Source organism: Neomonachus schauinslandi, chromosome 4, assembly GCF_002201575.2.
Source record: "Neomonachus schauinslandi chromosome 4, ASM220157v2, whole genome shotgun sequence".
NCBI classification, from domain to species: Eukaryota; Metazoa; Chordata; class Mammalia; order Carnivora; family Phocidae; genus Neomonachus; species Neomonachus schauinslandi.
This window is the reverse complement of record NC_058406.1, coordinates 183,154,964-183,181,719: the sequence shown is the minus strand read 5'-3', so window position 1 is coordinate 183,181,719 and position 26,756 is coordinate 183,154,964. Positions and strand designations below refer to the sequence as shown.

General features: G+C 48.2%; 1 protein-coding gene across 1 annotated transcript in view; it reads left to right on the top strand.

Annotated features, from left to right (window-relative positions):
• FAM135B (family with sequence similarity 135 member B) overlaps positions 1-26,756 on the top strand; it is a 179,576-nt gene that overhangs the window by 56,758 nt on the left and 96,062 nt on the right. The window contains exon 3 of the mRNA XM_021688480.1: positions 20,588-20,727. Coding sequence (XP_021544155.1) covers positions 20,588-20,727 — 140 coding nt within the window. The remainder of the gene's footprint in view (positions 1-20,587; positions 20,728-26,756) is intronic.

Here is a 26,756-nt window from a genome sequence, read left to right as displayed (position 1 = left end):
CAGAGCAAAGATGCAAACCAGTACCCAAGACTGCATTCCGCCTCCACCGTGTGCCCCATGACCTTGGACATGTCGTGTAGACTTCCCGTCTCACTTGATGCTTCCATATGATGGTGCTCATGGACATACTGCACACAGCTGTGAGGACGGGGTGAATTAGCAAGCACCCCAAAAGTGCCTGGTGCACAGTACAGTGTGCAATCTCTAGAGCAGGGCAGATGGAGCAGAAAGGGTCTAAGCAGAGGCCCCAGGGGGAGGGGGAGGGGAGGATGAGTTGTGCCCCTGACCACATTCTCTAATACTCGAGGTACTTAGACGGTGGAGGTAGCCAAAGGATGGCACCTTGCTCCACAGCTCAGGCCGTTTGACTGAGAAATGCAGCTTTGCATCCTCACCCTACCTGAGCCTGGGTCATGATTAGAGCAGATGCATGGATGGACCCCAGGACAGGGGGAGGCAAGCCAACTGTAGGGAAGGGATATCTAAGCTCCTCAGAGCATATACATTATGGCAAAGTTACTGCATTCAATTAAAATAACAAATCTTGTGTAGAGGATTAGATATTCCATAAATACCTTCTGGTGCAATACAAGAAGATCATGGATCGACCATGGCAAACTTCTGCATAGAATGTATTGCCTAGACTACAAAAAAGTAAGAACCCCTCCGCCAAAAGAAAAAAGAAAAAGGAGTGGAGGGAGGATGGGCAAGAGAAACACCAGCAACATAAAGACAGAGCAGTAAGCGGGGGCATCTCTGAGGGCAAATGCTGATTCTGCACTTCCGACCAGGAGCCTCAGGTGTGGGCCTCCCTGCTCAGCCCCGGGAACATTAGCAGAGGAAAGGAAGGGCAGAAAAGTCCCAGTTAGTGCAACCCCAAGACACTCATTAGGCGCAGATGTGAATCCGTTCTGCAGGAGCACATCCTCCATTCACGTCCTCAGGATTTTCACAGATCCCACTCCACCAAATACAAACACTCAGAAGAAAAAAATTCCAAACGCACAAATGCACCTTGTATTCCGGGCTCCATCCCTGTGTTTCCCTTCTGTGACCTCCTGTGTCTCCTGAACTATGTAGACCAGTGGGGTTCCGTGGACAGAAGGTGGTGGTGGAAGCCACTGGTGGAAAACGGGAAGCCAGGAAGGAGGGAGAATGCTGCCTCCTTTTCCCCAGCATCTCTGGTGGGGCCCCTGGCAGCTGTAGCAGCAGGGGCAGACAGGGCGGGCCCCCCGAAGCCTCAGCAATGTTTGCATAGAATCCTTGCTTCCCGCTCTGCGTCAGCAGCGAGTTCCCAGCAGCCCCGGCTGTGCTGGAAGTGTCTGCAGGTGAGCAGCGGCAAGTTGGAGCTCCAGGGACAGCGGCGGCTTCCGGAATCCCCGTGAGCACCGACAACCCCTCCCTCTGGGTGTTCCCAGCCCCTCCAGTACCTCAGTGTCCAAATCCCTGCGCTGGGTCCCTTCCTGCTCGAAAGATCTGGCGCCCCTCTGCCTTCCCGAGTGGACACTCCCAAGGGGGAGTGAGCTACTGGAAGCGAACATCAACAGAGAACAGTTGACAACGGGACCAAGCTGGATCTGCCAAACCAAATCTAAATATCTTAAGTAGGGCCTTTTCCCTTGAAATTAGGAGAAAAACTAAAAAGCCCACAAGTTAGAGATAAGTGTGTTGGGTATGTTGAGACCGTTGAGGTCTCCTGCAAAGGAAACAAAATGCAGGCATTTGCTGCTCTTCGGAGACCCACGGCATCCGGGGTAAGGCGCCACGTGAAGCTTTCCTGGGTTATTTCTCTGCAGATTGAAATCCCGCTCACCACCCACCCCATGTGATTACGCATTCCCCCAGTTCAGAATAACACTTGTCGCTGCCCCAACAGATGCCTTAGATGGTACCTTTACTTTCTTACCTGCATCTACCCCACCAGGGGTGGACGGATTCTGAATCCAGCACACCCCCGTGGCGCATGAGAGCTCAGCTGTGCTTCATGACGGGGATTCTGGTGTAGGGTTCTGGGGTATTCTGTTGATCCCTTCCTCCTGAGAAGCAGTGCAGCCTTTTTAAACTCTTGTTTTAAGGCTCCAGACATGATGTAACTTATTTATAAAGTGTCCAGGCTGCACTTCTGGCCTGGTGTGTGTGACCTCGGGCCATCTCAGCTTCCTGTGTGTGCTGCCCCCTGCTCAGTGCCCCGGACAATCTCTCACATCACCAGCTGACCGCTGGGGCTAGTGGTGTCCTGCCCCCCTTGAGTTAATTGATGTTTCATGATCATTAAATGAAACGAAGAGAAAAATGTTGGCTAGCACTTGGAGAAGCTCCCAGGATGCTTGAGATGGAACAAGGATTCCAAAAGCAGGTGTGTGAACAGAGCTGTTGGGCTGACAGGCTGCAGGTGAGTCCCAAGTACTGAGGGGGGTTAGCTAAAGTGTACTGGGATGTGTCCCGGTCTCTGCCCTGGGAAGACACGACAGAGGTGGGCACAGTGCTGGGGAGGGTCCAGAGCCAAGGGTGCAAACCTGAGCAGAGCTTAGGAACTATATATTGAATGAGTGAAAGTATGATTCACTCATCACTCCATCGACCCATTCATCTGCAGGTACATTCTTCAAGGGCTCCGAGGGGAAAGTGCAAGGTAGAAAATGAGAAGAAAACCCTCCATTATCCAAGGCTTGTGATTCCCTTTAGGAGGGGGTTTCATGGTGATTACGAACTGATTTCTCCTGATTGTGGAGGCTTGGCGAACAGTGTGCAGGAATCTGCCTCCTTTGAGGAGTGATGCTCTGAGATTTGATTGACAGTTGAAAAGGCTCTGATGCTGCTGGCTGAGCTGAGGGTGTATTTAAAGGGAGGGAAAGAGGGAGGGAGGGAGAAAGGAAGAAAGAGGTTTTCATCCACAAAGAAACTGAACATGTGCCCAAGGAAATGAGGATTTAAGTTGATGGTGGGTAATGAGAGGCTCAGCAGGAAGGTGCTGGGATGATCGGCGAGCAAATGCAGGTATGACTCTTCAGAAAGCATCAGTGGGTCAGGAGGACCCCTGTTGCAGGTAGACTTCCAGCCTGCAGAGGCAAGCCCCATACCAGAAAGGAAACCAGTCTTTACTGCAGACCCACAGTGTGACAGCCCCTTCCAGTCTCTGCAGGGTGAAGAATCTTAGACACATATCCTAGAAAAGGTTTCCGGGAGACTTTGTCATATGGTGCTGTGTTTTTGAAAAATTTCCTGTTTTTGTTTGCTTCTGTCACAAAAAATATTTTGTTTACCAGCGTGGCCCTGGCCTCGTGGCTTCCCAGTACTGTCCGGTACCAGCCCTCCTGCCTGCATGGTATCAGCTCCCCCCATGGCCTGTTTGCCTGCCAAGTTCCAGCCCCGCTGGCTTCTTGCAACCCCCCACAGCCCCTGCTCTCTCTCCTCTGCCTGCTTTAACATGATCTTTCCCCTCCATGTGGTCTTTTCTCCCTTGCCCTTCCCTCTGCTTCTCCCACCTTCCTTACTGTAGATCCTTCTGGTGTTGTACCAACTTGCAGACTTACCCCCTCCCCGGCACCCAAGACATCGCCAGTGTCACACCTATGATGTGCCTTCTTTCTCCCTTTCTCCACTCTTGTATAGTGCAAATTATTCACCAGCCGATTATGAGCTCCCCCAGACTGGGGGTCTTGCTCCCCGCCATATTCTCCTGCAGAAGGAAGTTGGCACTCAGTAACAATGTATTTAATGCTTGCATGAACAGACTTGATTTGTTTCCCTCAGAGTGCATGGCCATGGTAGGAGGGAGCAATGGAGGAATCCCCATTGATTGGCCATTCCATTCATTTGCCACATAAAGACTATAACTGTTACTTCAATGTTTACACTGTTAACTTTGTTACATAAGTGATCTCCTTGAACATATTACAAAGGCTAAAGTTATCTTTGACTACTCTCGAAAGGCAAGACCCCGCCCCTTCCCAAAGAAAGCATTGCTGATTTATCGGTATATATTCTCCGCCTTCTTTTTTTTCATGCTCTACATACCACCAGGTAACGTGTAGATGCTGGGTTTTCTTACCTTTACACAATCTGTTCACATACCCTGTTGGGGGCCGTGGTGTGCTGAGGTCAGCTTGCACCAGCTCCCGAGAGCCGGCTGTGCTCCTCTCTTCCAGGGTTTTGAGACTTCACCAAGGTAGCTTAAAACTGGCCATGGGTGGGGCTGGTTGCGGCAGAAAATCCGCAAACACCACAAGCCTGGTGTGTTTGGAAAGTCACTTCTTTTTTTTTTTTTTTTTTTTAAGTTTTTATTTTTTTGACAGAGAGGGACAGCGAGAGCAGGACCACAAGCAGGGGGAGTGAGAGAGGGAGAAGCAGGCTTCCCGCCGAGCAGGGATCCCGATGCGGGGCTCGATCCCAGGACCCTGGGATCATGACCTGAGCTGAAGGCAGACGCTTAACGACTGAGCCACCCAGGCGCCCGGAAAGTCACTTCTTAACCCATGTACCAGCATGCTACTATCTGGGGGGCTTTGGTAAATCGAGACGACTCGTAAACATTTGTGTGCATGCCTCCTTGTGCAAACGTGTGGAGAGCTTCTCTAGGGGAGAAAACAAGAAGCCCCACCGCTAAATCAGGCTCAGGGTGCGCAGATTTAATTTTTTTTTTTACCAATGACTGCCAAAACTGCATCTAACGGTGCCAATTTAAACTCCCAGCCACAGTTTATGAGACTATTTCTCCCCACACATCTAGAGGGATAGCATCTAGTATCATGTTTTCCTTTGCATTTACCTGAGGTTGACCCATCTTTTCATGTGGGTATTAGTCCTTTTTATTTCTCCTAATGTGAATTTCCTATTTATGACTTTTGTTTCTTTTTCTTTGGGCCATTTGCTCCTTTGTGATGTCGTTTTGCTCCCTCTCTCCCGCCAAATGCATCTTCCAGAGCGATTCTTTGATCTATCAGGTGGAAAATCTCTTCTCCTGAGCTGTAGCTTGTCCTTTAACTTTGTAGGTAAATTTTGTCATAAAGAAAATCTAACCTTTGAAGTATAACATATCAAAGATTCTGCCTATTGACCTGTCCAGATGAGCTCTTTTATCACACCGTTAGGATTTATTCTTCCCAACAATCTGGGGCTATAATAACACTCCCATTTACAGGAGGAGAAGCTGAGGCTTAGGGAGGTAAAGGGTGGGACAGGATCTGTACCTGGGTCTGTTTGGCCTCGTTTTCACTTTGCCTTTGGCTCTGTGCTGCTACTGCGGGGCACCCTCGGGGCCCCTGCCAGCCATTCCCAGCACCTCCTGCTGACTCTGCCTGCCCAGCATCTCGACCTCCTCACTGGGTGTATTTCAGCCACACAGGTGTTCCCTGCTGGGATCTTCTTGTCCTTCCAGATGGTCCCCCTTGGGTCAGCCTTAAAATAGCACCAGGCCAGCGCTCCTCCCCATGTGCCTCAACTCTGGTCCATAAACAGTGCCCCCTTTCTCTCAACAAATTCCAGATGCCTAAGCTTATCCTAATACACTAGCCTCTATCCCATTGACTTTCACTTTCAGAGGTATGAAACGTGCACTGGCCCTCTGGTTCCCAGACTGTGGGGATCTATATCAAGCTGGCTGAGTAGGCACTCCATGTCTGGATGAAAGGAGGTGACACGTCTTTTCTCTCCTTCATTGGAGGAGGTACAAATAGAGACTGACTTCCCAGCAAGGACTCTTTCCAAACATCTGCACATATGCTCTCTCCAAAATCCTTTCTTCCCTCTCCATCTGACGCCATGTGACTCCCCTAGCCTATCCAAGGGTCAAGAGCCATGGTTCCCACCCTCTCCCTCTTGAGTCTGGCCCTTCACATTGGTTTGAGGGTCATTTGTGGCCCCTATCAAACTTCACTTTTAATAACCCGTAAAAATGGTCATTTCTGTATGTTAACCAACTGGAATTTAAATAAAAACTTCAAAGAATGCAAAAAAAAAAAAATCCCAGGGACGCCTGGGTGGCTCAGTCGGTTGAGCGTCTGCGTTCGGCTCAGGTCATGATCCCAGGCTCCTGGGATCGAGTCCCGCATCGGGCTCCCTGCTCCGCGGGGAGCCTGCTTCTCCCTCTGCCTCTGTCTCTCTCTCTGTCTCTCATGAATAAATAAATAAAATCTTTAAAAAAAAAAAAAATTAAAAAAAAAAAATCCCAAATCTAAAAAAAAAGAAAAGGAAAAAAACATCATGTAAATTTAAATCATTTTAAACAATGATGTAAAAATGATGTTCTTTGTTTCATATGTGATAATTGAATGTTATAATCAAAGATTCATAATGTCAAGTAAGAAGAGCTTTCATTAAAGTATCTTGTTGCTGTTAAGAAGAATGATTGTTTTCATCTTTAGACTATGAGCTCCCGCACTACAAATTAAGTGTGCCATATTTCCTTCAGTCTTGATTTTTGCAACGTTTAGGACATTATAACTGAAGGATTATTTGAGTTTGGGGGGGGGGTTTCCCCTTAGTATAGCCTGAGTCCCAGGAGGACAGAAAGTCTCTCTCCTTTGCTGCCATGGCTCAGGAGCCAGGGACATGTCTCCCTCACTCAGGGCTTCGTGCTGAGTCGGTGGATGGATGGGTGGGTGGAGGGATGAGAGAGAATGACAAGACTCTCACGTCACTCCCAGACCTCAGGGAAAGAGCCCTTCCTCTCACCTCTGTCTGTCTGAGAGCTTCACCTGGGCAAACACTCCCCAGTATTGATTGCTTTGGTTTAGAGCAGTTCAGGTCGATATTGTTAAAGTTTAAAGCACAGTAAAAGTCATGACTCCTGAAAATGAATGTTCTTGTTTATCTTCCTTGAGGTAAATGTACTTCACCTCAGTTTTCTGAAATATGTACCAATTGGCTGACCCACATTTTTATGGATCGGTACCAATGACACTAATAAATTTCTGTTGATTGTGCAACTGAACATACCAGGCACTGTGCTTGGTATTTTGTAAATATTATAAATCCTCCCAACAATCTTTGGAGGAAAATACCTCTGTTCCTATTTTCAGAGGAGGAAACAGGATCTCAGAGAGTTTATAAATGAGTAGAGTCAAGGAGTTGGGTGTTTCTGAATCATTCCTGTGGTTGGGTTATTAATTTTGTTTCCTCAAGTGGATAACCAGACTTCTCTGTCTTTTTGTAATTTATTGTAGTGGTCAGGTGAGAAGGAAATGACTTTTTTTAATTAAAAAGGTCAATGAGTTAATACCTTTATACTTTTGTCAAAACTAATAGTACACATTTTTTTTAATTCCACATTCAACAAATATCTATCAAGCAGCTACTGAACCTGCTCTAGAGGCTTTAGGTCTTTTTGAGCAGAAAGAACCTAGCCGGCATCGAGGACACAGTCTAACACGGGACGTCGCCATTTTTATTCCCGCTAATATCACGACCCTCAGAGAGGTGCACTGTGTAAGGAGAGCCTGTAATCAAAGATTTGACCCTGTGAGGGAGATTAGAAAGCACTTCCTGGGGAAAGGGATTCCTGAACTGAGGGCAGGAGGGTGAGCAGAAGTCAGCTGGGTCCTCAGGGAAGAGAAGCCCCACTGCGGGTGGAGGGGACAGCATGGGCACAGCTGATGTGGTGACAAGGAGGGACTGGCTGGCCAGTGTGGCTGCAGGGTAGTGAGCAGGGGAGCCAGGGGTGAGATAAGGACAGAGAGGGAGAGAGGTGGGGAGGGCAGAAGGGCTTTGAGGACTCCATGAGGAATTGTTTCTCTTTACCCTACAAGGTATGGGAAGATTCTGAAGGCTTTTGGTCAGGGGAACAGCTTGGTCCTATTTGCATATTGGAAACATTCTTCTCTGCAGACTTGGTGGGGAGTCAGTCCACGTGAGGGGCAGGTGGAGTAGAATGAATCCCTCCGTGGTCCAGGTGAGGGGTGGGGAGAGTATGTGCAAATCCATTGGTGGCCGAGATGGAGCAAAGCAGGAGCGTTTGCTGGGGGGTTACATTTGGGGAGTGAAGGTGAATACATCAAGGATGGCTCTCAGATTTCTGGCTTACATGAGAGACCGGAACATAGAGCCACTTAATAAAATAAAGAGTCTTGGAAGAGAAACCAGGTTTTTAGCCTTTTTTTTTCTTTTTTGTTCTAGTGGCAATATAGAAAAGTTACTTTTTTTTTTTTTTAAAGATTTTATTTTTAAGTAATCTCTACACCCAGTGTATGGGGCTCAAACTCACAACCCCGAGATCAAGAGTCTCATGCTCCAGCAACCAAGTGAGCCAGGCGCCCTGGAAAAGTTATTTTTAAACAGGTTAAAGGTGTGGTGCCTTAAGAAGTCCAAGCGGAAGGGTTCAGGTAGTTAACTAAACGTGCAGGTCTTGAACTTAGAGGGAAAGTTGGAATAGGGACATAAATTTCTTTGAGTGGCCATGTGTTACATTCCATTTTATGTACCGGACTCAGAATGCAAACGGGCAAACTTACTGCTCTCCTAGGACTTCCATTCTGGTTGGGGGGAAAGACTGTCAATAAACCTCCAATGGTATTGTGTTTTGGAGTAAAATAAACCTCAGGAGGGGAGGTAGGAAGCACTGGAGGGGAGGGGTGTAGGCATCCCTGACTTTCAGAGAGGTGACTCTGCCATGGAGACAAAGAAGAGCTACCAGAGTCAAGAATAAAACTAGTGGAGCTTTATTTCCAGAGGCCAAGGGAAGAGCGTATTTCAGGGAGGAGGAGTAGACCGACATGGCAGGATCCTGCTGGGGATTGAGCCTGAGGTGGGCTCACACTTTCCTTAAAATCTGAGCAGTGTATAGAATGCTCCCTTGGGGGTGGCCAAGGAACCAGGGGCCAGAAACCAGGTTTTTGTTTTTGTTTTGTTTTGTTTTGTGGGGAGGAGGGAGGTTTGAAGAGTGAGTTGGGTAATGAAGAAGAGAGGCCACCAGTAGACCTCCATTGGCTGAGCTCATTGCTCCAGCAAGGAGGGAGATAGGGTAGTGGCCGGAGGGACTTGGAGTTTTGACTTCTGTATGTATTTTATTTCTCATGAGAGAAAGTTGACTATATTTAAAAGCCATTGGGAAGGAACTAGTTGAGAAGCTGAATATGTAAATTAAGAAGAGAAAATAATTGAAACTGTCATGAAAAGTTTACTTTTTCTCTGGCCCTATGCCAAACGCCGTGGCTGCTGAGATGAGCCACAGCACTCCTGAGCCCCAGGGAACTCACCCAGACGTGCAGACCTGCGATGTCAAGACGCTGGGTGGCCCCGAGGAGTGTGGAGCCGTGTGTATGGTGGCCCGGCCTTGGGTGGGGCTGACTGCCCAGGACGTCCAGCTGACCCCTGTCCCCGGCCCCCGACAACTTACACTGGCCACTGGATAGCGGCCGTGGTGCAGAAACAGCAGACTTGCAGGATTGCCTCTGCGCCAAGATGGAGACTGAAGACAAACGAGCGTGACTTAGCAGGCCATCTGGTGATTGAATCTAAGGCTGCAATAATTGATTCTGAGGACATAGGCCCAGGCAGGCACTGATTTTGGAGCCAACTGGCTAAGCGTTGGCTGACACCCAGGCAGGTGCTGCTGTGACTTTCAGATGTCGGTTATAGAATTTGCTCAGACACAAAGGCATTGAGTGATCCCCAGCGAGTGTCAGGGCAGGGAGCGGCAGGAGGAACGGCCCTGGTCTGGGATGCTGGCTTCTGGGTTTCATGCTGGTTCTGCCCTTGAGCTGGATTCTCCATCCCCCTAAGCCTCCTGGTTTCTATCTCTGAAATGGGTTTATAGAACTATGTGATGGTCTTTTAGCTATCAGCCCCCATATTGAATGTGTGGATTCTCAGACTTAGGATAGCGGCTCAGAGATGAAAAGGGAAAAGCTACCTTCCCTAGTGAGGACGCAGCCTTCCTTTGGGGGTAATCACGGTCTATAGGCTAACCCTACCCTTATTTTGCTAGACTCCTATTGAGCATTTAGTTTATTCAAATACTCACCTAGGTCACTGCGAAGACCCAAATGACCGGCCTATTGTCTATGCCTTCACATAGCTTGTAGAGGGTGGAGAAGCCGGCCAGTATGTGGGTGGGGATAAGGTGGTTCCAAGATGAATAAATAGAAGGTGGACCATATGGGGCACAACACTGATGTAAGGACAGAAGGACAAAGTGGGGGTAGATGTGTGTTTTTAGTAACAATAACTACCTTACTGTCTTACCTATCACAATGACCCTTTGGAAGAAGAGGGCCTCATGATTAGTTTACATGTGAAGAACATTAGGCTCAAGAGGGTAAGTAATTTACAAGTGAATGGAGAGTCTGAACTTGAATACACATCGAATTTTGGAGCCTGCGCTGCTTGTAACTACAGTAAATGGGAACATCTCCATGAAGATGTGACATCTGAAAGGTCATTGAGACACAGGCAGGATTTTGAGATGAAGATGAGGCTTTCAATTCATTAAGGAATATTAATCGTCTGCCATTTATGCCAAGCTCCTTGCTAGATGCCAAGAGCCCAGTGGTGAGCGATGGACTCTGCAGGCTTAGAGGGACCTTCAGTCTAGTTACAGAAAACACCAAGAGCTGTACCGCTGCACGACAGGTGTCCTTAAGCTGGTGCAAAATACTGCGGGGACAGAGGAGGGGTGATTATCCCTGCTGGAGTTCTGAGGGAAGAACTTTGGAAAAAGGGACAAGTAAGTAGGGCCTTCATGGATGAAAAGCAGAAAGCTAAGTGGGGAAAAAGTCCGAGGTTAAAGAATATTCAAGAAATATTTCTAGGGGCGCCTGGGTGGCTCAGTCAGTTAAGCATCCAAGTCTTGATTTGGGCTTAGGTCATGATCTCGAGGTTGTGAGGTGGAGCCCTGTGTCAGGGTCCTCACTCAGCACAGAGTCTGCTTGAGATTCTCTCCCTCCCTTTGCCTCTGCCCCTCACCCTGCTCACACACTCTCAATACAAAAATAAAATCTTTAATATATATATTTATATACATACAAGTATCTACAGATATATAGATTATATGTAGATTACCCACTTAGGACCTCGGAAAATTATCAGTGAACAGGTCTAATCAGGAAGAACTTGTATTTGGCATGGTGGAAGTCACTATGAGCTAATGCCTCCTGACTAAAAAACATAGTTAAGAAAGTGATTAGAACACTGAACAATAATGTTCGTTTATAGTGAACCATAGACACTCATTTCCCTTGCCTGCTTGATATTCATGACCACTCTGTAATTAGAGATTATACTTCCATTTCACGGAAAGCAAAGGGATTCAAAGAACATCATGACCTTGTGCTAAGGAAAGATGTAGACTCTAACCCAGCTTTTCAGTGCCCCCTGCCACGTCCCAGCAGCCTAAAGAAGCTCTCGAATGTTCCTCTCATTTTCTCGACATATCTGTATAATTGACCAAACAAACTGTATTGATCATCTATGATAGGTTCGAAGTACAAGATTCAACAGGTGATTCCACGGAGGAAATCATAACCTTTATTCAAGGAAACACAATGATGATGGTCTTTGTTAAGAATGGGGGCTGTCTTGAGTCTTAAGTCCTGCACGGGCCCTGCATTTTCAATATGTTTGATGAGCGGGGTGTGTGTGTGTGTGTGTGTCTGTGTTGAGGGGAGCAGTGGATAGAAGCATAGCATCTTCTGAATGCTAAGTGGTAAGAGGTGTTGAAAAGTAAACTTATGGGATCCAGAAGTGAGGACATTCACTCTAAGCTGTGGCAGTCAGAGAAAGCTTGCTCACAGCAAGAGCATTTGAAATAGGTCAGAAAGATGGAAAGGGATCAGCTCCTGCATCAGGCCCTCGGCTCCTATTCCCTGAAGTGTTGGTGCCAAATAAGGGGGGGGGCTGTTCCATACGGCCCAGCTATGCCCGAGACTGGTCCGATTGTGGGCGGGAGCTGGTGGGGGCAAGTGCAGAAGTGCAGATGGAGAAGGATCTCAGAACTTGGTCAGGGCGTGTGGTAGCAACCCATCTGTCCTGCACTTGCTGCATGTGGAGTTGAAGGTCAATTACCGGGCTCGGCTGGGGCCAGGTCTGAGTCAGGGTGACCCATCGGGATCCAGATCACCGGTTGAGCTGGGACTACGGCAGGCAGGCCAGCAGGAGAGCCTGAGGGCCTTGAGAGATGGAGGAGGTCTGAGTTGGAGAGGGGAGCGCTGGCCCTGGAGTAATCCCCAAGTTCACACACGGACAGACTGCGCTTCTGTGGCGTTTGGCACAGATGTCCCACGGCAGGAGAAGGAGCTGTTGGAGGGAAGGGGAATGTGCAGGAGCATCCGTGTCCTGGAGGACCAGCTCAGGCCACTCTGGGCCGCCCTGGGGTTTAGAGGGAGGAAGTGAGGGATGAAGGATGTAGGCTGAGAACACAGCCCTGGCTGCAGGAGCAGGTCTCAGCAAGGAGGGCGGGGCTGACCTGCACATGCAGTAAAGGTGCCTTGTTCATTTGAACCGGGGGCGGTACTCTGCCAGTATGCAGTTATCCTAGTAGCCCCTGCCCTGAACTTCCCAAGCGCCCCACCCCATTGGCTCGTCGGCCTGGCCCCTCCCCCAGATCCTCCCATTCTACAATCCATAAATCAAGGAGGTACGCCTGGCCCACCAGATGGCCTGCAGGATCCTGCTCATCACTCTTGCTGGCGTGGGTTCTAATTGGTGGGCCCCTGCGCTAACCTACTCGGAATATCCTGCCCCCTCTCCCAGCTACAGGTACGGCCCAGGTGCATGCCCTTTGAGCAGGATGGAGGAATCCAGTAGGGGAAAAGTGAGGCAGAGGAGGACAGGGTCCAGGTGAGAATGTCCTGTGACTGAAGAGAGCTCCGCTCATTCATGGCTTGGGGAGGGGCAGGGTTGGGGACAGTCCTTGGAGGCAGGAGGGGGCTGGGGCTGCTAATCTTTCTGGACTGGTCAGTCCTGGCTCAGCCCTGGGCAGTGGGGCTGGCCCTCCCTCTGAGGGACCTTCCGTCTCTGTGGAAGGAGAAGGCGGCGCGACCACCTGCTCTCAGCTGCTCAGCACTGACGCTGGGCGGGGGGGCGGGAGGGGGGCCCTGCTGTTGTGGTAGCAAAGCACACTGCCTCCTACGTCCTGTGGCTTCCCGTGAAGGCCGAGGTCACCGTGGGCTGGGGAATGGCTCTGTGCTCCTTGCAACATACCAGGGACCACGACTGGGCCTGGGCGTGGTCGCTGCCACTCCTGCAAATATTTGATTAGCTGCAATTGTGGTTCTTCTTCTTTCTCCTTGGGAAGCATATGGCCGAGGCAGATGGCTCAGAAAAGTCTGAATCACATAAACAGGGCTCTTTGTCGCCCATTTGCTGTCTCTTAATGACTTACTAACAGAAAGGGTTTCAGGATGAGAAGACAGGGCCTTATACCCTTCTCAGAAAACCCCCTGTTGTCCCTTTCAGGCTTACTTAGCGCCTGCTGTTTGCAGGGGGGCATGGATCGGTGTGGGTGCCGGGCCATCGTGAGGACATAGCAGGAAACAGAGCCAGCCTCGGGAGCTAGCTGTTCAAGCTGAGGTTCAGCTCACTTCCACAAATGTTTATTAAACGCCACTGCCAGATTCTCAGGGATTGGGTCACTTGGAGCTTTGGGCAGCCGTGCATTCTATAAATGTTTGCCCGGCCGGGACACTGCCCAAAGCGCCGCTGTGCTCAGCCCTCGCCTTGACTGCAGCATCCACACCAATCATTTAGGACCAGTGAATTTAGATTTTATTCTGAGTGCCATGAGGGGTGATGATGCCCGGTTTATATTTTACATTAACAGACTCAAGCGTGGTAATAGTAGAAGCATGCTCAATATTGAGAGAAAATCCTAAAATGACAGAGAAAGGATTAATCAGAACCACGTTTTGAATGTGAATGTGCAGGATTCGCAGATGATTGGCTAAGGGGGTGAGGGAGAAGCATTGTCCTACTGTGAGTAAGAGACTGGGGGAGAAGCACGTTTGGGAAACGAGAGCAGAGGTTCTGTCTTGGGCATGTAAGTTTAGGGTGTGTATCGGACATCAAAGCAATAATGGTGCAGGGTGGAGGGATGGTGCGCACCCACGCGGGAGAGAGTGGGGTATAAAGTGTTGGAAGTGGCTCGGGTCCCCTGGGGAGAGAGAAGAGCCCATAAAGGAGAACAGACGTGGGTCCAAGACCCTGATGGGGGTCTACAATGCAGAGAGGCGGGAGGTGCAGGAGGAGACATCCCGTGGGATCAAGGGGAAGCGAGGTGGCCAAGCAAAAAAGAGCCATAGTTATTTTTCCTCCGAACTGAGGCTGGGGGAGTTAAAATTCACCCGAATCTCCCAGCTAGAAAGCAGGGAGATTCTCCATGCTCCTCCATCCTTGCAAGCAATATCCCCTGCTCTGGTCCAAGCCCACTCTCTCTCCAGAGCTGAGGGACACTTGAGGATTCCCCTCGCACTTCCCCTGAGAGTTTCACTAGTAGCTGGTGGAATTCTGTTGTGGGTCCTGTTTACAGTCACATCGGCGACACCCTGCTGTCCACGGAGCTGCACCTGTGACGTGCCACCCCCATGTGCCCAGTGCTCCCAACAGGTCATCTTGTTCAGCCCCTCCAGCCCTAGAACGGGAGTTCTCTCTCATCCCCAGTTCACAGGGGAGGAAACTGAGGCTCACACCCGGGTAAGTTCCTTGTTCACAGGAACACAGTGGACAAATGCCAGAGCCCCGGACGAACGCATGGCGTTTCACTCAGATCCATTTCTTGTTCTTACAAAAGCAGGAGGTTGTATACTGGACTCTGCCATTGACGTGCACGTGGAAGCACCTGGGTTGGCTGGGTGGTTAGGACAGAACTGCAGGAGGCCGGGTGGGCCACTGGAGTATATTAGAGGCGACATGCTGGCCTTTTACTTTTGAGATTACACAGCCGTGCATGTTATTGGCTAGCAGAGTATTATCAAGTGCTGTCCTTACCAGGCTCCCTCTAATAGGTAGGTCGCCATGGTTATAATTAAGTAATTAAGGCTGCTCAGTGTAGATGGGAGAAGGCTCACTGCTGAATTGCAGCGGCAGCCCTTGTTCATTTTCAGTAGGTTAAGTGGTGTTTTTTTCTGCATTCATTGGTTTAGTTTCTATAAACATGAATTTCTGCCAGGCCATGGTATCTGCTGCGTAACTTGATTCTTCATGCGGAGGAGGCTAGGAGTCCGATATCCTGGGTGTTGGAACTATTGCTGGCATTCAGAAACTTCTGAGCACCAACCCCCTTCACCCTGCACTCATTAGTAATGACATCATGGATGGATTCCGTGAATATCCGAGTGACTATAGTATGCACAGCCCACTGTTCCATCATTCCAGGACATCACCTCTTCTGCAAAACAGAAGTGGTGGAGTAGCTAGTCCAGCGAGGAGAGCATGAACTTGGGAAACGTTGGACTAAATGTTGGAGAATATCCCTTGTCATTTTGTACCATCACCAGCGACTGGTGTTATGTACACCATATTGCCTGTGTGGTTGTTTAGTTAAATAACACATGAGTGAATAGACAAACTTAGGACGAAAGAATGCAACAAGATTCGGAGTCCCCGATGTACCATCTACTATATTTGGTGCTGAGGATGTAACTTAACTGCTGTGATCCTGAGCTTCCTTGTGAGTAAAATGAAGACTCTCATATCTAAGGTCAAGTGAGATAAGGGATATAAAGTAGCTAGAACTCAAACCAATCCCAGGCCAGCGTCTATGGAGCAATTCACAATGGGTGAACAATTTAGGTATTTATTATACCCTACAGAGAAGCGATGTTTCCAAGCCATGTAGTTAATAAATAACAACGTCTGTGCTCAAACCCAGTTGGTTGTACATAACTCGCCACCTCAGTTCAAATTGGTTGAATAGGCCATATAAGATGTTGCAAATAATGCAGTGTATCTGGAGAGATGAGAAATGCATTCAGACAAGGAGATGTCTGTGGAAATGAACAACAAAGGGATTACCCATTCCCTGCTCCACGGACAGATGTGCAAGATGGATACACCCCAAAAGGAACTCTGATTGTCCATTTCTGAATTCCGCTGTCTTGCATAGGACCTGACACACAGCAGGTGATTAATAAGAATTTAATGAATACGTGAACATGTTTTATAGCAAAAAACACAAAAACATACTAATCTGGGATTATGGGTAAGGCAGAAACTCATATCCTTGTTCATTAAAGCAACACATGGGATACGGGTGTTCTGTTGAAGGGGGTTCTTTAGAGTGCCAAGAAGCTTGTAGCCTCAATGGTGAGCTCCTTGCTGGTCCAGGCGTCTGCATAGGGCTTGGGGGCCCTGCCTCAGGACTTCCGATGATCACTTTTTAGGTGACATTTACATGTTCAGCCATTGCTATTCAGAACACAACCTTTGTGCCAAGTTAGATGGATCCACAGAACTTTCCAGCTCATAGTGTGACCAAACCAACCCTTCTACTCATGAATCCTTGGGCCACTGTGAACATCCAGAGTCGTCATCCTCGGGTCCAGCTTTCCTCAAGATACCTTTATTTCTGAAAGGGTAGTGCCTTATCCATTCAGTATGTTTACACCTCTTTGGTTGGGGAAAGTCTGTCCCAGTCCAGTGGGTCTCCCCACTTCCAAACTCCAGAAAGACTCATCAATGCCTTGGCTGTGTGCTCCCAGGGGTTATACTTCCCTGTGTTTTACTTGTTTTACTTGTACTCTTGTACTCTTGTGACAGGGTTTCCAAGGAAACTAGCAGCTTTGGTGGAATCACAGAAGGGCATGTCATACCTCTCTAAGCTTGGCAATGAGTGTTCCCTGGTCCTACCAGCCAGAAACACTTAAGTGATACGGGAAGTCACTCTGGTCATTCTCTAGAGAAACAATGCACCCTGGGATCATGACCTGAACCGAAGGTAGATGCTTAACCTACGGAGCCACCCAGGCGCCCTCCCACCCCTTTTTAAAAGATTTTATTTATTTATTAGAGACCGAGCAAGAGAGAGCAAGCGAGAGAGAGAAAGAGCGAGAGAGCGAGAAAGGAAGTCCCGTGTTAAATGATAAGAAAGCCAAGGTCCTGACCTTGAGTTGCTCTTAATCTAACTTGGCTTTTCCACTTCTATGAGCTCTGACATGTTGGAGGATTCTCACATCGGAATATGGGCTCCATTTGAAGAAATTCAGTGATAGCTTCTCAGCAGCTTCTTTGGTCAAGAGTCCACATCTCACCCAGCTGTCTCCAGGCCTGGAGGGTTGGAAGGAGTCTCCCAGAGTTTTGACTGTTGAGTACAAACCTGATCATCCGGGGAGCTCCTATGTGCAAGCAGAGCCAAGGCCATGTTCTTGGAATTGGAGTGAGATTCATTCCACAAGTAAATGCCCACGAGAGTACTGCAGGCTTGTACTCTGGGGCAGAGGGTCCATGTCAGATGAACAGCACCTACACTCTGTGATCTACACTCACAGAGGCCCCTGGGGCTGGTGGGGTCTCCCAGCGGAGGGAAGGTCATCCTCCAGGTTGTAGACATTTAGAGATAACGTACATACACAGATTGTTGATATCACTCATTTGTGGGCGGGGTGGGGGGCAGGGGGAGGGAACTCAGCAGAACCTAAAAATTTTTTTTACTCTTGCCTTCTGGCCTGAAATTCCAGATTAAGCTGTTTGAAACTCACTTCTTTTTTTTTTTTTAAAGATTTTATTTATGAAACTCACTTCTTGATTGGTGGGAGCCATGGAGGAGTCCCTCTGCCTCTGCCCTATTCTCTTTCCCCTGCTCCTCGCCTCTCCTTTTCTTTTCCATTCCTTTTTCTTCCTTCTCCTACCTTCTTTCCACTACTTCGTTTGCCCTTAAAGTTCCAGCTGTCCTTTCAGATACTTATGCACCTTCTACACCTTCTCCTTGGACCACTTGAGTAGAAATCCGGTTACCAAACAAGTAAAAGCATTCTAAAGAGAGATGTGGCTCTTTACCCCACAGCTAAGTAAGGGCAGCATCCCGAATATCCCCAAGGTCTTTAAGGGTGGAGAGAGCATGCACATTCCCCAACTCTGGGTGCCCAGTGCCTGGTGCATACAAGGAGGGTGAGCTGGAATAAGCGTCTTCTCTTTGCCAAGGAGGGCTCCATAAAATGAGCTGGAGAGCCGGTACCAGAAATTCCAGGAAGAGGCCTTGCCAAGGAGAAGAAAGTCACATTTCCTGCAGAATGTCAGGAAGAGGGAGCCAAGATAATGGGCAAGGTATCAGAGTGTGCGTTGTCATTGTTGAGGCAAGAACCCCAGTGGGAACGAAGGAGACAGGCACTGTCTCAGTGATGCCCACAGTCCCAGACGGTGGCCGTGATCAGCGAGCCTTCCCTTGTAAGAAGACACCTGTTTTATGCCCTACTTAATAGTGATAAGAAAATGACACAGGAAGTCCCATAGGGCATAAGAAATGCTTCATCCTGGGCCTAATGGGGGCATTTTGGGATTTGGTGATCTGTAAATATCATTGAGTCCTATGGTCTAGTTTGTCAATCTTCTCAAAGTCAGAGGAGTTTAATCTGCTATAGAAATGTGGCCAGTGGGCAATGCCTGGGCGGCTCAGTTGGTTAAGCGTCCGACTCTTGATGTTAGCTCAGGTCATGATCTTGGGGTCATGAGATTGAACCCCAGGTCAGTCTCTGTGGTCAGTGGGGAGTCCGCTCGAAATTCTCTCTCTTTCTCTGACCCTCCCCCTGCTCACATGCATGCTCTCTCTCTCTCTCTCAAATAAATTTTTAAAATCTTTAAAAGAAATGTGGCCAGTGGAACTGTATTCAACAGAAAACGCTCAGACTTTTTTCTAAGCATAATTAGAGTCATCCTACTGCATATTGCACACCCAGTATGTGCCTGGTCTTAGGATCTTGATTTATTTTATGCTCCTTATGTCTATACAGATCTCAGGAGGTCAGGGTGGATATGCCCATTTTTCACGTGGAAAGCTTTGGTTATAAGGGGTGATGTCACTTGCCCAAAAAGGCCGGTGATTGAACTGTTTTGCTGGTTGTCCCTCCTGGTACTAGATGGCTCAGTGCTGCTCTGACCTTCAGAGTCTTTACCCCATCCATCCTCTGCCATGGTGTTGGGCTGGCTGATAGATCAACTAGGCCTTGACAGTGATAGAGAGAGGGCTGGCGCAGCAAATAAAAACAGAGAGGCATTTGCACACAAGGATCACTTCTATTTAAAGGCCACATCACTTTGAATCCAGCGGGTCTAAGTAGGTCTGCATTAGCCTGGCAATTCTGTTTCCTTCATGACAAAGTGCAAATTAGAGCAGGCACATCTGAGCAGCCTTGGTAATCACCTGGGATTTTACATGTTTTTCTTCCGTCTGCTGAAGCTACAAGGCAGGTGTTGGCTTGCATGTCACCCTGCATTGGGGGCTGAGAGTGACCCTTTCTTCCTGTTTCCCTGGGAGTCTTCAAGCTATCTGAGGACAATGCACACTGCACTTGAGCTCTTTTTCTTTGCTGGTTGCACTGGTTTTTTCCTGTTATTTTCTGGGCTTTCTTTACAAACATGCTATTTCATTCTTTCTGTAGTGATTTATAGAGGACCTACATTTTGCTAGGAGATGGATGCATTTTAGTCAATCACCTGAGACTTCTTGGTTGTTAAATAGATAGATGTGATGATGAAGCCACACGATGCCTCATCACATAACAAATACCAAGACTCCTGTCTCTTTTCCGTTGAGCTGTGCTCTCTTCATCTGTAGTAAAATCTTCCTTAGCAATTTCCTGGAAAGATTAAGGAAAAGTAACATACATGAAAGCATATTGGAAGCTGTAAAGTACCACATGGCTGGTCATTTTATGAATAGGTAATCATTGCCTTATATTAGAGAAATATTAGCCTTATTTATTGAGAATGTTTTTGTATTTTCCTTAGGGTGCAGTTCATGTGTTAAGTGGTTCTGAGAAATTCACCTGTTTGCTTTCCATAACTCTGGTCAGCGGATGCAGTCACGTCTCTCGTCATCATCAGATAGATGTGTCTTCCTGAAGTTGAACTCAACTTGCAGACAAAGTTTAGGGATTAGGGTGTATTTAGAATGCTTTGGAAGACACTGAGTCGAACAAGTTCCTTTGAAAACTTGATGTCTAATGCCATTAGAATTCACTTAATCTAAAACTCAAGACAGAGTGTTTTCCGCATCATACATGTTATGTGAATGACATTTTCAGGAGAGAGATTCTATGGGCACTAAGAAGTCCTTGGAGAAGGAAAAGAAGTTTCTGTCCTTATTCCTCTGTTCTCTTCCCTCCTGATTTCAGGAGAGGAGGATTACGGAAGGGCTCACAGAGGAGGGCACATGTGAGCAGTTGAGCAATTTAGCAGACACCAATTTCTAGCCGAGGAGCACTACATGACAAGATCAGATCATGTGGTGTGTAAGGGATCCATAAGGTTCTTCCAAGATGCCAGCCTCGTTCCCTCAACAGCAGTCTTTATAGGACGGGATGCCATTCTTCTATGGTTTTAATCTTTGGACACCACAGTGCATTTGGGGGCCGTGACCTTCCTTGAGCTGGACTGACAGCAGAGGAGGCTGCAGGGACAGGGCAGGCCTGGAGTTCATGGGCTCCTCCTGGTTCTTGTTTTGCAGACAGCAGCAACCTGCACTCAGCCTGCGCCCATGAGAACGCCGTGCACAGCCGGGTCTTTCAGATCTTATACAGGAACGAAGAGGTCCCCATAAATGACGCCGTCATCTTCCGGGCTCATTTGCTCTTAGATGGAGAAAGGGTAAGTTATGCAATCTGCTACCAGCCACAAGTACTTTTGTATCTGTTGCTGGGTAAATGGTAAGTGAAGGAGAAGCCAGAGATTTGCTCTAAAGCCCGGCAGGGATTCATGACTTTAGAGAACCCACGCACTTACTTATTTATTCTTTTTTGTACTTATTCTTTCATTCATTTGCTTCCTCCTGCCATGTTCCGAGCAGTTTCCATTAGCTACCTGACTGATGCTTTTATTCCTTCTTCATGTGCCCGTTTGCTCATCAGTTCTGGGGCTCCATCAAGCAGTCAGTCAGCAGACACCTAATGGGTATTTGCTTTGTGCAGGGCTCTGTGTTGGGCCCTTGGATGGGGGACAAAGCTGCAGAAGGTGGCAGGAACTCTACCCTCGAGGGATTGGGAATTCAGTAGGAACACAGGTATAGAAACACCACCCTGGTGGGTGACATGCATGATGCTGGCTGCATTTACAAATAAACAAAGGACCCCAAGGATGGAGAGATGAGCTCTGTGGGGGCCATCGATGGTTCCACCAAGGAGCTGGCTTTGAGACGCACGAACTAAGAGTCCTTCAGATGAAGAGAAATAGAAATGGCACCCCATGCATGAGGAAAAGCCCATAAACCTTGGGGATCTCATTCCATTTGTGGGAAACTTGATCAAAAATTCTCTTTTCCTCAGATGAACACATTTCAAAGGAATACCTGAAGTCTAAGCCCTTGCTCCCACTTGCCCAGTCCCACCTCCGATCCCCATTGCCACAGCCCGGCTGCTCATTTCCTGCTAGAATACCTTCAATGATGTGGAAGTGTATTCCCATTTTAGGAAAGTCAGATTAGAAGCATGTCCCCCACTCCCATTCCCTGAGTGGTGTGTGGAACAGCTCCTGCTGGCCAGGTGACTGCTTCCCCTTCTCGTGCCTCATGGCTTTCCGTCCCCGTCTTTCACAGTCTAGGTGGTAACCAGGTTCCACTGTGTGGCTGGAGGTGAAGAACTCATTCTTCGTTCATCAATCCGTCCATCCATCAGAGATTTATAGAGTACCGACTAGCACCTACTATGGGCTAAAGATAGAACAAGAAAATATCCCTGGTGTCTTGGGGCTTATATTTTACCATTAGATCAGTACATTACAGTGAAGCCAAATAAATAAATCCTGTACATCCCACCCCTGAGCCTTGCACTGCTAATGCTCAGCTTACTTGTCTATAAGATGCACCCACAAGGGCACAAGAGTGGGAGCTGGTACCCCTGTTGGAGGTCCTGTGAGGCTACCTGGACCCGACATGGAAGAGAACGCATGGCAGGCCCACTCGGCAAGACCTCGGCTGCTTCACGAATGCCCAGAGCTCAGCTCCTACACAACCTTTTCACCAGATGGAGCTTATTCCCTGGAGGACAAGGGACAGGCAGGGGAGGCCTCCCTGAGAAGTCAACATTGAGCTGAGACCCCAATGCCAAGGAGCCAGGCATGCCAGGAGCTCAGGGAGACGGCATCGTGGGGGAAGGCATAGCAAGGACAAAGGCCCTGAGGTGGGAATGAGGTTGATGTGTCCCAGCAAAAGCGATAAAGCCAAGGTGACTTGCACAGTGAGTGGAGGGAAGGAGCAGGAGGTGAAGCTGGAGAGGTGGGTGGGGCCAGACTTGTGTTGCGGGCCCCGGGAGGGAAGGCGGAGATTATTCTTGGGTGATAGGGAGCCATTGATTTGGTCAGAAAGGATTTTGCCCCTCACCCCCACCCAGTCTGTGAGCTTCTCAGGGCTGGAGTCTCCCCTGTCTGTCTTTAACACCAGTGTCTGCCATAGTACACGCCATCGGAGACCCCCAGCTAGGGTGAGCAGATGACTCAGTTGGCGAATGAACCAACTGAATTTGGAATCCCTCCTTTCAGGGGCTTTGTAACCCCTTTCTTTCCAAACAGAAATGAATACCCCCAGTGTGCCCTGTTAGCCTCCAGTTGCTCTGAGCCCCGTCTTCCTTGTGCCATCACAGTGACCATGAACACTTTATCTGTAATTGAAATCGAAGAGACCCAAACAGCTGCTCTGAGCTGTGCCCGCTGTCTCCGGATGGCTGGCGCATCGCCCCCCTCTCTACCTTCCCCACCTGCTTTGGACCCCGTTGCTGATTGCAGGCATTGCTCAGTAGTATCCTTACCTTCTGGTTTCTGTTTGGGTTCAGCTTGTGAGAGGCCTAGTGGTGATTGGAGGAAAGGAGGAGAGTGGAGCCAGACTGTTCACTCCCCAGGCTTCTTCCATGCTGGGTCGGGGAGGGCTGCTTGTCCAGTGTGCCGGGGCCTGGCTTGTGAGAGCCAGAGGGACACGTCTGTTTCCACCTCCCCATTCAGCAATGTCACATGGGTAGCTGGAAATCAGTTGTGGTGCAAATATTTGCACCAGAGAAATCGGCAATGCTGCAAATCAGAGTTTTTAATTTTCCTTCTAAGAGCCGCTTGTTAAACATTTAGCCACGGTCTCAGCTCAGGTCAGGGGGCTCACTCCATGTAGCTTTCTCTCCAGTTCTGATAACCGTTCCCTCGGCCTTTGTTTCCTGGTCCAGGGTGGCCTGGACGTCCTGCGGTGACCAGCCCTGATGCATGGCCCTCATCTGTGGCTTTCCATAAACCCTCCCCACACTCTTGTGAATCATCCCTTTCCTGAACTGCACACATTCTTCATTTTGAGTGCTTATCATCTGCTTCCTTCTTGGGCCCAGTTTAGGAAGAGAGCGCTGAGGTTATTTTGAGTGTTAAGGAATTCCAAATTAGGCTGTGCGCTCACACTTGGCTCATCCAGATTATGGCAAGAGAACATCAGTTTACCTCTCATGGACCATCATCCTTTGGCATGTTGATCTCAGAGCCCTTCCGGGCAGCAGCTGTGTTAGGAGGCTGGGTTTGGACATTGCTCAGGTGTCTTGGTCATCTTTCATCTGAATTTACCACGTGCTCCCGCCCCAGCAGTCTGTAGCCCTTTCCCAACACCCAAGTTCAGCTCATGTGAGGTTGTAACAAGCCTCGGTTTTGAGGTTGAACAGGGAGTCCTTGTGACAATACATATTGCTTCCTCCCTCTACCTAGTCACTCATCTCTACAAGCCAATAATTTGCTGCAGTGCTGGGGTAATCCAGACAGCAGCAAACAGTGCTACAGTTAATCATTATACCCAAGTCAGTGACAATTAAAGTTAGTTAGATATGTCCATAAACATTGTCTATCGAGAATGGACGCATTAGCTCTTTTCCCGTGCATATCTGTGTTTGACAACCAAAACACTGCCTATAGCCACTTGGCCAGAGTTCATGTTCCCACGTGCACACAGCCCGTCATTGTGAACAACAGACCCTTACATGATGGCTACATGTCAAGCATACTGGTGCACATGCTACGGGAAATGCAGACATGAGGATTGTGTCCGCACTATGAGGGCACGGGTCAGCAAGACATGACCATGAAGCCATCGCAGCTCAAGGCATAAGATGGGCTGTTCTCATGACGGTTGCGAAGAGTGAGTGTGAAAGTAGGATGACTGTTCTATTTACATACACTCTGTGTAATCAATCAGAGGATTTGGGAAGGCTGACAAAATGCATAGAATAGTAAAAGGAAAAAACAACAACAATAGAGTTAGCCAGAGTACAGGGAAAACACAAAAAGGGGGCAGAAAAGCCTGGAAGCCCGGGATGAATGTCATAGACCAAAATGCACAAACACGGTGTTGGATGTTGCCAACGGCAGCCGACACATTTAGCACTGAGCTTCCCAGCAGCCTCGGAAAAGACGACAGTTCTTAACAGCAAGATGCTTAGTGCCCTGAGGAGGAAGAGGAGTAGATTACATCAAAAAGTCTTTATCAACAAGGTTGCATTTTTATAGGCTTAAAAAAGGAAAGTATTTCTCAAAATGTGATTCTTTGTTGTATCCATACCACAGAACCCTGGCATACTTGTTCAAAATGCAGATTCTTGTGTGTGTGTGTGTGTGTGTGTGTGTGTGTGTGTGTTTGTCAGCTTTATTTATCCTGCAGTCATTTATATGAGCAGATCCCTTAAGCATAGAAGAGTAAAGAAGAAAGAATTACAATAAAAACATAATTCAGTACATTAATAACCAAACCCAGGGTTCATATGTGGCCTTTTATTAAGTCTTTCGTGTAGTGATCCTTCTGTGGTAATAACTTACTAGGGAGTGAAGCTCAGTGTAAGATCTCCAACATTAGGTTGAGCTCATTGCTTTCTTAATACTGATATGTATCTGCTTTATTTGAAATGGAGATTGTTTTTTTATTATATTAGTCACCATACAGTACAGCAATTGCACTCCTGGGTATTTACCCCAAAGACTCAGATGTAGTGAAAAGAAGGGCCATATGCACCCCAATGTTCATAGCAGCAATGTCCACAATAGCCAGACTGTGGAAGGAGTTGAGATGTCCATCAATAGATGAGTGGGTAAAGAAGATGTGGTCCATATATACAATGGAATATTACTCAGCCATCAGAAAGGATGAATACCCAACTTTTACATCAACATGGATGGGACTGGAGGAGATTATGCTAAGTGAAGTAAGTTAAGCAGAGAAAGTCAATTATCATATGGTTTCACTTATTTGTGGAACATAAGGAATAGCACGGAGGACATTAGGAGAAGGAAAGGAAAACTGAAGGGGGAAATCAGAGGGGGAGACGAACCATGAGAGACTATGGACTCTGGGAAATAAACTGAGAGTTTCAGAGGGGACGGGGGTGGGGGGATGGGTTAGCCCGGTGATTAAGGAGGGCACGTGTTGTAATGAGCATTGGGGGTTATACACAAATAATGAATCATGGAACACTACATCAAAAACTAATGATGTACAGTATGGTGACTAAAAAATGCGGATTCTTGAGCCCATCCCAGACCTAGTGAGCCAGGCAGAGGGAGTTGATTCAGAGTTTCGAGTTTTTACAGAATGCATGGAATTTCCACAGGAGGCTGTGATGAGCTTTCAAGAGCAAGGGTAGCGTATTGAGGGCAGGGAAAAGCAGTGACATAGATGGCAGATCTGGGGAAGAAAGCTTCACTTGCAATGGGGCAGAGGCGGCACGGGGGGGTGGGGTGGGTGCTGGACAGGAGAGTTAAGACTCAGCACGCGGCCCTGGGCATGCCCTGCTAAACACCACATGCTTACCTATTCTGAAAGAAGGAGGTGCCCTTGGGAGTCAGGAGGAGGGAGCTGGGATTTGGAAAGGTCCATCTGGCAGAAATATGGAAAGTGGGGCCCAAGGCTCCAGAGCATGGAGGGAGTGCTCTGGTCCATGTGAGTGCTGGTGAGCGCCATGGCAGAGGCAACAGCAGTGGGGATGGGTGGAAAGAGTGAGCTGTGTTTCAGCCGAGCACAGCCCATAGACCTGGCCTCAGGTTAAGCATAGGGGATGCAGCACGTCCCGTACTCAAGAAAGTTCAGTGGGAGTTGACTATATGGTTTGGCCATGAAATGGGCTTGGGGTCCATTGACAGCCCAGGGTAGTTAGGAGAAGACACATTTCTTTTGGGGAAGTGATAGGAATTCAGGTTGAGTTATGATAACACCCACATGATCTTAACACGAATAGCACCTTGTGTTTATTAGGTGTGTGTTGTGTGGCAGGCATTGTGCTGAGTGCTTTTCTTGGGAGATCTCATCGAATCATCACTTCCAGTACTGTGATGTGTATTACAGATGAGGATACAGAGATGTGGAGAAAGTAAGTAATTTGTGCAAAGTCATGCTGCTAGGAAGTGGTAGAGCTGAGATTTGAACCCAGGCAGTCTGACCAGGACACCTGTGTTTACGAGCAGTATGCAGGCCCACCATGTGGAGTCGGTGCACGGAGGGTCCTGGGGGGCGGGGGGGCCGGAGAGCAGGCCCACGGGAATTTAGAAATAACAACAATAACTAATATTTGTTGAGAATGGTCTTTGTTCATACACTGTGTTCAGCCCTTTATGTGTATTTTCTTAGTCACACAATAGCAGTGCTGTCTAAGGAATAAGGGTAATATTTTACCCTCATCTTC